Source organism: Plectropomus leopardus, chromosome 10, assembly GCF_026936395.1.
Source record: "Plectropomus leopardus strain MGB_pleo_1.0 chromosome 10, ASM2693639v1, whole genome shotgun sequence".
NCBI classification, from domain to species: Eukaryota; Metazoa; Chordata; class Actinopteri; order Perciformes; family Serranidae; genus Plectropomus; species Plectropomus leopardus.
This window is the reverse complement of record NC_142185.1, coordinates 11512358-11525426: the sequence shown is the minus strand read 5'-3', so window position 1 is coordinate 11525426 and position 13069 is coordinate 11512358. Positions and strand designations below refer to the sequence as shown.

Here is a 13069-nt window from a genome sequence, read left to right as displayed (position 1 = left end):
AACTGTTACAGCAGCTCTAAAGATTTATTCACTGTGAGCTGGAAACAAACTAACAACTGGCGCTTCATGTTTGCAATATGTGACTAAATAGTAAAGTTAGCAGTCTGGAGCCCTGCAGATACAAAAAAAGTCTCGCCCACTCACCGATAACAGCTCAGGAGAGTGGTTTGGATGGCCGGAAGAGTAAGTGTGACATATAATGTTTGTGAGTCTTATTTTTGTATGTCTGCAGAAGGGATAGAGTGATAGAAGAGAGCCAGAGAACTGCAACTACAAAGCAAGTCTCATGCCAGCTTAAATAAATATGACAATATGATGTTTGGGGTATAGTCATTTTGTATATCCCATGTGGAACAAGCCGTGATACATCAAAGATATTCGATATGTAGCCCACCCCTAGCCACAAGTCAACTACAAAAGGACCACACACAAAATTACCACAAAGACACAAAACCACAAAAAGATGCACAATGGCTACAAAGAGACACAAAACAGCAACAAAAAAAAAAGACGCAGTAACTTAAAAGTCTGTGTGTTGTGCTTCTTTGTAGTGGTGGTGGGGCCTTTTGCATATCTGTGCCCAGTGGCCCATTGCCTCATTATCCGCCCATGGTAGGACCAACAGTATAGTCTACAAGGATTCACTGCTGTTACATTGAATGGCGGCAAATGCTGAGCACACAACGCTGTGCAGAGGGGCATCTCCTCGGGGTGCTGCCTCCATCCAGCTTTCAGTGTGACAGAAAGACTTTTAGCCTGAGAGTGAGACACCCCCTCCTTCCTTTGCGATACTTCCAGAGAGATGTTTGCTCAATTTAGGCCTCACTTTACACACCCAGTTGCATACTAACTTTAACCTTTGCTGTCCAGACAATTGATGCTCACCACACTTAGACAATATACAGTGCAAAACTGTGTCATAGTTTGAATTTGTGTTTCAGCCAGCAGATGTTCTAACTTGTGCATGTGCATAGATTTTTTTTTTCAGCCTTGCACCCGGTGCATTACATCACCCTTTTATTTCATTTTATGATGCATTCTATCTTATCCATCACCCGCTAATGACCTCTTGTTCAACTCAACTTGTGAAAGGAGCGGTTTATTCCGCCAGTGCCCTTATGAGCCCCATTTTCATTAGCATATTTGGCAATAAAACAGTTATGCTTTCCTCTATTAATAATTTATCTCCACTTTTTTTTTAAGCAGCCATTTCAGTTTACAGCTAAGCCTAGCTCCAACTCCTGCAAGATGGGGCTTCTCTGAAGAAAGACTTATTGATTCATTATTCACATTCTAAATTATGTAACATTTCGGAAATATCTAATAAGAAATTCCCATGCCACCCACATAATTAAGTCTGCCTGGGACATCATAACAAATCAATCATGTGGGTCAAAAATTTTGCTCCTCCCGCTATTGGTAATCGATGCCACAAGTCAATTTACAGCCAATGGCTTTCACAACCTGAGCAAATCCATTACTGATTCAATTGTGACCCATTAAGACCGTGAGAGGTGATACTAGAAAGGTGACACTATAAAAATCCAATGGCTTCATTCAATAACTTTGTTCTACAGGAGTCAGCCCGGCTCCACCATCACAATGCGTACCATAATGAGACGTGTAGGAGGCCGGTTCACCGCTGCCTGCTTTAGCTCGAGGCCACACTTCACCTCTGCCCTGAGATAGATGTAAGAGCTCAGTGACAGAAACACTTAGCTAACATCACCGGATAGATGTGTCAGCTGTTCTAATGTCTTTTCTTAGCTTGTAAAAGACTGAATGCAATCCTGCAAAAATGCTGTCTAAGCAAACCACAGAAAACCAGCGATGACTGGTGCGATGTTTGAAGTATTTCTGGGGAGAAAAACTAAACACTGAGGTTTGATAGAAGTGCTTAATCTGCTCATGTGCAGACTGAAGCTGACCTTCTCAATGTATAACCAGCTGTGGGGCTGTTTTGACGACTCGTCTGGTTTTCCAGACAAGGCAAACATGTGAAGCAATAGTCAATAAAATGCACCCAAGTGCATAACATGGGATGTGAATGCCAAAAACAACACCCAGCCAGCGCCCACTCTACAAGTTTTCCTTCCCTGTGCTGAATCACCTCCTACTCACACCAACCTTCCCTTCATCCTTACTTTATTTACTCTCTCCAAAACCAGCTTTAACTGGAATCCACATGTGGTTTCCCAAATCACTTGGTGAAGACAGCTTAGCCGGGTGAGTGCGAGCCACCTTCCGTCCCGAGGATCACCTAATGCTGAGGTGGACGCTTTTGCTGCCGTGTCAGAACAGGATGCAGAAGTTAAAAAATGAAGCTACAAAGACTGGCCTCACAGCTGGCGGGCTCATTTTGTGTTAATGCCTTCCAGAAAAAGACGTGAAACAGCTATGAAAACAGACTTCAGTCCAACCTTTGAAGGTCAACTGTTAGTCACTGCCCAGCAGTTCTGTTATAAAAACGACATCCCGATCTTCATATAACACCAACTCAGCATATAGGGTGAATGTCGCAGAGAGGCCTCAGGAACATCAGGAACTGTATGCAGTTTTTGGTTCGGTGTGGCCAAAGGCAAGTGATTTACATAATCCCCATTTGGTTGCGATTTATCATGTCCAACTGCAATTAAGTGACCAATTTCCTGCTTCCAAGCTATCTATTAAATGAGCAAGGATACAATGGTGACATTAAGTAGAGTGAACATTTATTTAACTCAGCAGCACTAAGGAAGTAGAGTTATAGATAGTCATTGTGCAGATGTCAGAGATTATTAATGCCCAAATCTCTGGAATGTGGCATGGTGCCCCTTGCTGCAACACCAACACTCTGGCTTTGATTACAGTGATTAAACAGAAGGAGTATTTTAACTGTAAAAACTAAAGACTAAATATGTGACAATTATGATGCAAGGAAAAGAGGATCCTCTTGTGGTAGATAAATACTTTGTATTATTAATAAACATTGAGTTATCATTATGATTATTATTAATCCTTTGAGGTATTTGTCACTATTTTATCGTCATCATTAAGTGTGGTTTTACCTTTTTATCTTGTCTTAATGTTTTTACTTTGCTTTCTTTATTTAATGCTTTATTGCATTTATATACAGCTGTCAGCCTGAGATTAACCAAACATGATTTTGTTGTGCGTCTCCAGTGATAAATAATTATTATTTCTTATATTTACTAATACTACTAAATTACTTACAGTCACAACACTATTACTAGAAGAATTATTATAGTTGTCGTCTCTTTTTTATTTCAATTTTGCGCCAAACATTTGGCCCATCCTTCACAGGATTTAAAAAAAAATAAAATAAATTGTAAGCCATCTTCTGGTAATAAGAAAAACATCAGTTATAACATTATGTGCACTTCTTTACACTTCAGAATAACCTATATTTATCTGCAGAATTTCAAAACATTGTACACCACATAGAAGGAGACAGAAAATAAAAGCTACAGCCTAAAGTTTACCCTGAGGCTTTTTTGCTCTCCTCTCCCAGGCTTTTTTTTTCCAAGTAACTGGCTGAGTTAAAGCAGTACTCCAGTGATGCACTTCCATAAAGTTAGAGGACTCACAAGAGAGGGATTTGAAAAAGAATGGTCAAAATCGAAGCAGCACAGCCTGAAATATCCCGACATCTAATCCCTGGTATAGGTCAAGTTCCAAAAACACTGGATCCTACAATTTCCATAACGCAACCTGAGGCTATCTGTCAAAAGTTTGCGGCTCAAGCGGAAGCACAGATAACCCGGATGACATCAGAGCTTCCAGAGTTTACAAAGCTCTATCGGAGCCACATAAGACATTTAAAAACTGTTTTCACAGATTGAGCCGTGCTCATCATTGAAGTGCCTTTTGAAATGTTTCATATGCGAATAGCCGACTCAGTCATTGTGCATCACAGAGGTTTGAAAAATATTTGTTTTTGTGTCTTATTGCATGCTTCCCAGTAAAACTGAACAATAAAAGGACAACAGAGCACAAAACTCATTTTCTGGATCATTTAGGTTGTACAATGAACAAATCAGAGTTTCTTGCACTGAGTGGTGAAGTACCAGATTTCAACAGGGCACATTAAAGTTCCTCTCCTCTTGCATTGATTAAACCAATAAAGACTCATCTCTGTTCATCAGAATTACATATTAAGACATTTTTCCAGAGAAAAAAAAAACACTTCATGCCTTAAAATTTCTCAGATGTAATTTTAATCATTTGCCTGATTTCATATGAATAGACCCATGAATATGCAAGAGTCCCGCCTCTATCCACCCGCCCTTCAGCCATTCACCTGCAGCCTGAGCATCCCTGCCACTTACCCGTTTTCTACAAAAGGGGGGGGTTGGTATTTGGTATGTCACATTTGATGTCATGGACAGGCCAGAGAATAGGTTAGTAAACAATAGAAATTGGCATAAATGCTGGCCTGGAAAATACATTCAGAAGTATCTTCGATGTTTGAGTGCTGCTTAGACAGAGACAGACCATATTATGCGGTGGCGCATGTTTAAATTCAATTAACATGCTCACCCGGTTGTTTTTCCTTCAATGCCGATCAGAGCTTGAACCCATAGACATCAATGACTACTGCGGCGTCTTAATGCTAGCTTTGACAATCTGAAGCTAAAGGGAAATTTAACCGGCAAAATACTGATACAAAGAAACACCTGCCCTCTCCTTTGATAGCCGTCATCTTCAATTAACAGGTTTGGTATGTGACATATGTTACTCTGGCTATTTGAATCTGTGTTTTTGTCTTTGGTACACGGCAGTTTGAAAGTGAAAATGCTCAGCCATGGAGTTGACTGCTTGTTTTTACCATGATATGTCTTGTAGCATTTTTTAAAAAAAACACCATATGGACATGTTAACAAGGTTAAAACTTGATTTTCATCGGAGGGCCTCCGGATGTTTACTTCTTGAATAAATTATATACTGTACAACAAAATTCTCTGTACCATATTTACAGTGTTTGATCCTAACTGAATGCAGTTTCGGTTTAGTTCATATTTTGTATGGACTTAAATATGTAGGTTAATTTGAACACAATATCTAACATTGAGGGCTTTAAAATTAAGAAAACCCATTCACTCCCTTTTATTTTCTGCTTGTCAACGTACTGGGTATAGACATCACACTGTCATCCAGATTTTGTGCTGGCCTTTGCACACATACACTAATGCACACCGACACTCATACACTTATCCGATACTATCTCACTATCGGGCCTAATTAGCTCCTAAAGGCCGCCATCCCTACATTAGTGCATGGACCTATCGGTGTGTTCCACTATACTATCATCCTTTAAATGGGCTATACATTGCAAACAACCTTGGGCTGTTTGTGCTAGGTGATGCTTATCTGGCGCTGGCCAGGCCACTGACTGAGATCAAGGGCATGTTGATTAAAAAAAAAATACATGTATACATATATATGTATATATATATATATATATATATATATATATATATATATATATATATATATATATATATATATATATATATATATATATATATATATATATAATAAACAAACAGCAGTCTGTTGTGTCTAAACTTCTAAAGCCTGTCTTTCTATCAGATCAGCAGTGTGCTGTCATGCCGGCGCAGCCAGGTCAGCCTGCTCAATGTTAGATGGGACACAAGTGATAAGGTGTGGGACACAGTGGAGGCATTTCGAAAAGACTTTGCCATTCTGTGAAGGAGCTCTGGAAATGCCTCAAATTCACGCAGAGAAAAACCACGGGCTCACTACTTGGCATTCAACGTAACAACGCTGCAACCACAAAAGCAAATTAATTTTGGACTAATTAGCCTAACAGTCAGCTTTGGTGTTGGAAGAAATAAGAAATGCTATTATCATTAGTGTCCATTTAGACACGGCTACAAGAGTTTCCATTTATTCTCAGTGCAAATGCAGAGACGAGCAGGACGGCATCCAGACAAAGATGCAGGTCCCAACTTTCAGATCTGCGCGTGTGTGTGTGAATATATCTCAGCTTAACTGTCCTCAGCTCATAGGAGTACCAGCCCATAGGAGACTATCCAATGGCACATAATTCTTCACTTTGATTCCAGCCACAGTAATAAAGCTCAGAGCTGCAATGCTGACAAACAAAAACTCAAAGAGTCTTTTAAAAGATTTCAGGTTTTGTTCCTGCCTCCCTTCTCTCTCAGAGCCGGGGAATCCTCAGGGACTTGAAGAGCCAAATTCATCTGTTCATTTCATGCACAGAGAGAGGTAAACAGTGGTGTTCTCACCTACTGTGATTGCCAGGCAAACTCTCACTCCCTGATTACCACGCTGTGTAGGGAGGGCATTTGGTGACATTTGGGACGGCCACACAAACAACCAAGCAGGTCTTAACAGTGATTGCAATGCTGGAAAATGAAGACTTCGAGGCCAATTTTTCTGACACTATACAGTAGCTAGGTGGGCTACAGTATGCTCATAATTTAGCAGGTCTAAAATAGCAGCCTTGAAAAAAAGAAGAAATGCAAGGGCAAAGAAAGTGAAGTTTAAAGGTAACTATGCTACAATTCACATTCCCATCATATATTTTGAATTCTTGTCCTTTGAGCATTCACATACTGATAAAACTTTCTGTAGCTTTGGAAGATATATAGGCAACATACATTTTAAATGTGTTTTAACTATTAAAAAAATGCTGATAGGCCACCTTTATATTTCCTATGACACCTGAAGGAAGACAGCTGATTGAGAAAACCTCGTAAAACAGCACTCAGCAGGCACACAGACATGCTGTAATTCTGTGACAGAAATTCAGACGTGCAACAGCCAATATGCTGCTCAAAAAACGAGTTCCGCGACATCACTACACAAACCGCACGGTGGATCCAGAGTTGCCCGTGCACAACTAGTCCTATCTACGGCGTCTTCATCCGATGTTGTGATGATCCCACGGCAGAAACACAAGCTACAGCTCGGCGAAGAGACAAAACACACTTTGGCACAGGGGTATTTTTCACCTGCTGCACTGTCGGATAGCGCTGCTACGCGCATGCAGTCACTGAAATCTGTTCAAGCCGCAAGAATGTTCCTGAAAATGCACAAAAATGCCAAATCTCTGCTAAATGCGCAGGGCAAGTTCAACGTGTTAGAATAAAGGTGGTGTCTTTTTTTTATCAGCTGACATTATAATGCAACATTTCCCCTGCATAATAACAGAAAAGACTTCCAGAGCATCACTGGACAAAAAAGAATGACGAGCAATTTTACATGATCAACTCTTTATCATTCATGAATTGTGGCTTTCAGAGAGAATTGAGGTTTATATCCAGCAGCTGCACACCAGACTGCACTGAAACGGCCCGTGGTGCCAAGTTTCCCCGGACTGCGCATCCCCGACGGCCCGGTTCTTCCTTACCTTTCTCCTCTCCCGACACTGCCGAGGGCTCGGCGCACGGAAATAATCCCGAGAATAGGGCTAGAAAGGCGAGTAGAAAAAACTCGGACATGTTTTCGGAGAGCGGGCTATAGAGCCACGGTGCTTCTCCCGGTCCTGCTCCTGCTCCCGGTCCGGGTCCAGTCTCCCCCCTCCACCAGCACCCGGTTGTCGAGCGCCGTTATTCGGTTGTGTCCAGTGGAACCAGTGCGCAGAACAGTGCAGCGCTCCCCCCCGCTCCGCGACACATGCACACCGCCGCTCTGCACAGCGAACAGACGCACCGGAGGAGACGGCAGGCAGGCAGGAGAGATGAGAGTCAGAGGCAGAGGGGGGACAGAGGGAAGGCGGGGTGGGAGTGGAGGAGGATAAAGAATGAGTACGTTTCCTGTCTTTTCTCAATGATTAAATGCCGTCAAGGTGGCGCAGCTTGCCTGAAATTCATCATAGTGGTTAGCTGTGGAGTCGGTGCAGTGGGTGTCAGTTTGAGGTCCGAGGGTGGTTCGGAAGGGGGGGTCCTCAAAAAAAGAAGGAAAAGTCAGAGAATGTGGGATGTGGCATGAGTAATCTCAGCTCTCACCGTTGTCTCCAGCACACTCAAGTACAGAGTTCAATAGTCTTACAATAAAACCCGAAAGAATTAGCTTGGGGGCTGTATATCTCTGAAAATAGTGTGCACATATGACATCAAGGAGACCTCAACCTGTAACCCATAGCACCACACAGAGAACACTGCAATCTGGTATTAAAGAAAGCAGGAACACTTAAAAACCTAACAATAATTTAAGACAACCCTCTGGATAGTAAACTATTAGATGATTGCTGATCTGTGTGAGTCATTTTGGTGGTTATGTTTTAACAGTGCTGTGGCCCGATGCACCAGCAGTTCAACACTTTATTGTAGTCCGATTGCTGTGCTTTGCAAACCTAGGCAGTAATTCTCAAATATATATACACACACACAAACACACACAATGTATTGATAGAAAAATATCAAGAAAAAAAGTGCTATGCTCCCAGCTGGCACCTGACATCAATATTAAGTCAGAAAGATGTTGGAGTCTCACTTTGGACGGTCATTAAATTTTTATTGAAATGAAAATTGGATTGACGATACTCTAAATGTCTAACGACAGCAGAATTTCACATTGCATGGACCTCAAGATTATGAGGTTTTGCAGACATTGGGTTTTATACCACATACTTTACTAAATGTCATTTTTCTTTGTCAAGATGACATTGGCATGAGATATTTCAAAGACATCAGATTTTGGTTACTTCACAACAGAACATAGAACCAACAACATATCAGTTTCATCTATTGTCAACATTAATGCATTTATGAGCAACTTATTCTCTTAAGGGTAGCGGGGGGCTGGAGCCTGACTCAGCTGACATTGGGCAAGAGCCAGGGAACCAGACAGCCATTCGTACACCTTTACACCAGTTTAGAGTCACCAGTTAACCTAACCTGCATGTTTTTGGACTTTAAGAGAAAGCCAGAGAACCTGGAGAAAACTGACACTGACACTGAGAGAACATGCGAACTTCACATTCCACACAAACTCCCCCACCCAAGGTACAAACCCTCCACCTTGGGTTCGCATCCAAGACCTTCTTGCTGTGAGGCAATGATGCTAACCACTACATCACTGTGCCACTTATTGTTAATATGCTACGTCAAATTGATGTTGGTGTTAGACGTTGTCCTGACGCTGGGTGACATTTTGGTCACCCAGTGTCACTGTATTGATACAGTCTGTAGTCACAACCTGAATTCAACCAAATATCAACCATCAACCAATGATGTTGGTGACCAGCTAGGCTATGACATGCAACCTTCCGCCACCATCCACAATAATGCTTAGCAAATGTAATCTCATGAATAAACTTAACAAACTGCTATGATTATTAGACTGCTAGTTCTAGTTTTCAGTGCACTGCTGTGGGTTGTTAAATCAGTGTCAAACACTGTGCTGTCTCTCCATCTCGTTACTTTCAAATGAACTGAAATAGGAAAACAAGAATGTAATATGAGTATTACATAGGCTGTATCACTGACGATTGTGATAGTTTTTGTAAAGTGTTCGCATTTTGAAAAACAAAAAGTCATAGTGTAGATCTTAGTCTTAGTATAATGCATCAAAAAAAAAAGTCAGTGTGTGCACTTTCCCAAAGCGGCTCTCAGTCAGATGCTGGCTCCGTAAAATGGCACTCAAGTCATCAAAACTTTGATCTAACATTTCCAAATGCTCTGAAACTGTCAGTTAAGCCAGTAAAGTTTTAGATAATTTCTCCTTGGGGTGGAGATTTCAATTGAAAATGGTCCCTCCAATGCTGAATAGGTGATTACAACCCTGTTAGACAATCAGTAAAGTTCAAGCAGTGACTGCCAGACGTTGAGTACACCATAGGAAAAAAACAACGCTTTCTTATGTCACATCGACAAACGACAAAGACACCCAGTCACATTTGCTGGCATAATGATGATGATCTCGCAGGAGGTAGGCTATGCATTGAGCACATAAGCAAAAGGTTCAGCAATACCAAAAAGAACATTTTAAATTTATTATTAGGTTCCAATGGCTCACTGGAGGTCTTACAGACTATTGAAAGGAAAAGTTGACCCTCACCAGCACTTGCTGAAAGAAGCTTGAGATATTTTATATTTATCCTCACAAATCAACAAACTCAGAAATGATCACAGTTCTTGACAGTCTAATATATTTAATAATTAAATCTTTTTGAAATTATAAATTGATTTCAGTGCTGTTGGACTGGATGGTATTTAAGTGAGACTTTGCCAAGGTTAATAAGCCGTTCTATGATTTTATCCAGCCACTGTATATGTTTACTATGACTGGAAACCATAACCAACACTATCAGTATAATACAGTTCATTCTATCATTGTAAATTCTGCTTAAGTGAATTAAAATTCTGATCCTGCGGACTTAATTTATAGTAGCGTTTGTAAGCATTGGAAGGGTGTTTTTTTTTAAATTTATGGAAGAATTAGGTTTTTGCTTTCTGGAGAATATAATTTATAATAGTCTTCATTTACAAAGAGTAAGTAAGCCTTATTTAGAGGTGAGTTATTGCTTTTCTTCAGGCACATCCAACGGCCATAAGCTATTTAATACATGTGGTTTTCTTGCAATACCTCATTTCTTAGAGGCTCACTGCAGTCTGTAGAAAGGGATGCTCACGCTGGTATGATATACACTTCAGGGTTCACAACTCCACAACATAACCAGTGGGTAAAAGCTCACCATTCCTTCCAGGTCTCGTGGGTTACCTGTACAATTCACGTTTTGTTGCATGTTAGTGCCATGAGATGAAAATCTCTTTGTCACAATGTTATTGTTCACATGTTATCCATGGCATTCATTCATTGTACAATCATGGCCTTGCAAACAGCAGCTGACCAAATGATCACACCTCAAGGTCAGTTAAATAGCTTTTTGAGGATCTTAATTGTTGAGAAGAACCAGCCTGGCAGGCATTATGAAGTAACCTATTTAAAAATAATTTAACAACTCATTTTAGACCCATAAAATAGATCAACTAAACAAAACACAATATAAACTGAATACAACTGAACAGACGAAACCAACCTAACAAACTGAATCCAAAGGGAAACATTTAAATAATGGCTGATCACACCAAAAGAATCCCGACTGATAAATAGCACGAAAGGTGAGAGAAAAAAATCAGCATTTTTAAATTTGTTGATAACCTGTGCCTTCAATGTAACTTTAGTTTTAAGTATTTACAGATCAAAACCAACAAACCTCATGTGCTCATGTAGATAAATATGAAATTGTTTTGCCATCTGTTAGCAATTGAACATTGCTGCATTTAACATGTATGTTAGAGCTCGTGAATACTCGTTTTGGTGAGAGACAATGTTCATTCACCATACCACAGGGCACTTTCTATATCTATTATAAACTAGGTTTTGTATCAAAAAAGAAAAAGACATATTTGGTGCATCAGTTTGTAGTATTTGGAACATTACAACAATGAATTGTAGAGAAGAAGAGAAGAAAGAAATCTCTGTGCTCCCCACTGAACTGGTTGAGTGAATCAGAGGTGAAAGGTAAGTAAATGTGCAGCCTAGTGAAGACTGCCCACACAGCAGACTGCCCACGGCTGGGCCACGGTACACTATCATCCTGCTAACGTCCTTCTACAAGCACTCGCTGAGCCTTTTTGAAGGTTTGTTGCATTCATTAATTTATGTTGTGATTCTTTTCAATGACAATAGACTGTTTTTCAATGGAGCTACGGGGGGTGGGTGGTGGGGGGCTGGCTGTTGCTGTATAAGTCACAAAGCATCTGGTAATAACTATCCCCTTGACCTAATGCCCCGCAGACACTAGATACCACAATGACTGAATACATGTCTAGTGGATGCAACACGTATTCATTACCCACTGATGAACCAAGCTGTTAGTGCTACTCAAATATAAGCAGCCATGTCCTGTCACACCGTTATGAATTCATTAAGCGAAACACTGTTTACGGTGACAAAGAAATGTATCTCAGATGAGATGGCAACATGCCTGACTTTCATGCGAAACGATCTGTCGTGTTTTATTATTGAGTTGTCACAAAGAATGAGGAAGTCCAAGTCTTCAAGGACATTTCACGTCGAGCCTCTGCTATTTCCCTCTACCAGGATTGCACTGTTTTCTATTTCCGAACAAAAAAACAAAACAAAAAAACCCCAAAATGAATAATTTCATGAGGCTTTCATTTTTTCCCTCCCCCTTGAATGCTGGAAGCAGACTGCTTTTTTTCCTTTCTCCCCATCGCAATCACAGTGGCTACACTTTGATTGAACCGCTTCAACTTTTTTTTCGGACCATTATAAAGTGCTCTTCTTATGTTCTGAATGATTCATATGCACTAACACTAGAGCTGTGTTAGCTGTGGAAATGGTGTACTTATCTGCCTCTTCTTTTCACCTTTACCCTTAATTAGCAAAAGCCATCCACCTATACACAATCACTTCGGCTCACATTTGACACCCTCTCTGTAAATGTGAGTGTTGCCATGCACAAAAAAGGCATGCACCTGTCAATAGGAGTGATGCTCAGTGTGCTTCAGTGGTTGGCTACAGTGCAGATGTGTCAGAAGGAATCAAGAGACAGTGGCAGTCGTATCACTGAGTGGCATAGGCTAGGGCAGCCTAATAGCCACTCATGCATTGCGTGTCACTCATTTGTGGTACAGGTCCTGACATACAGGACTGGATGGGGCCTGTCCGCCTGTCATGGGTACACACTGACATGCAGCTACACGGTGACACGGCACACACCCTGCGTGACCTCTGGGTCATACGTCTGTGTGGAGCGACGCTCTGCAGGTCTAGCACCGTGCCCTTGGAGCTCCTCTCACTGACTGACATGAGTGATCACCATGCCAGCTCTTGAATCCATGCCGCTGCTTTTGTTTCAGATGGTGATGCCGTCCTCCAGAATTAGCAGCAGCTATTGACCCTGTTTGACCCTGTCATAGTTGCAGGCTCATTATCAGGCTGATAGCTCCGCCGCTGTGTTTTTTTTTTCTTCGCCTCAGCTTATAGGCTCAGCATTCTCCCCAGCTGGGTAAGATCCCCCTCAGAAGTCAAAAGCAATTTTATAAAG

General features: G+C 41.1%; 1 protein-coding gene across 3 annotated transcripts in view; it reads right to left on the bottom strand.

Annotated features, from left to right (window-relative positions):
• Window positions 1-7871, bottom strand: part of LOC121949095 (low-density lipoprotein receptor-related protein 1B) — a 312361-nt gene extending 304490 nt beyond the window's left edge. For all 3 annotated transcript variants that reach the window (XM_088083039.1, XM_088083040.1, XM_088083041.1), the window contains exon 1: window positions 7400-7871. In XM_088083039.1, coding sequence (XP_087939165.1) covers window positions 7400-7490 — 91 coding nt within the window. In that variant the 5' untranslated portion in view covers window positions 7491-7871. The remainder of the gene's footprint in view (window positions 1-7399) is intronic.
• Between the last annotated feature and the right edge of the window lie 5198 nt (window positions 7872-13069).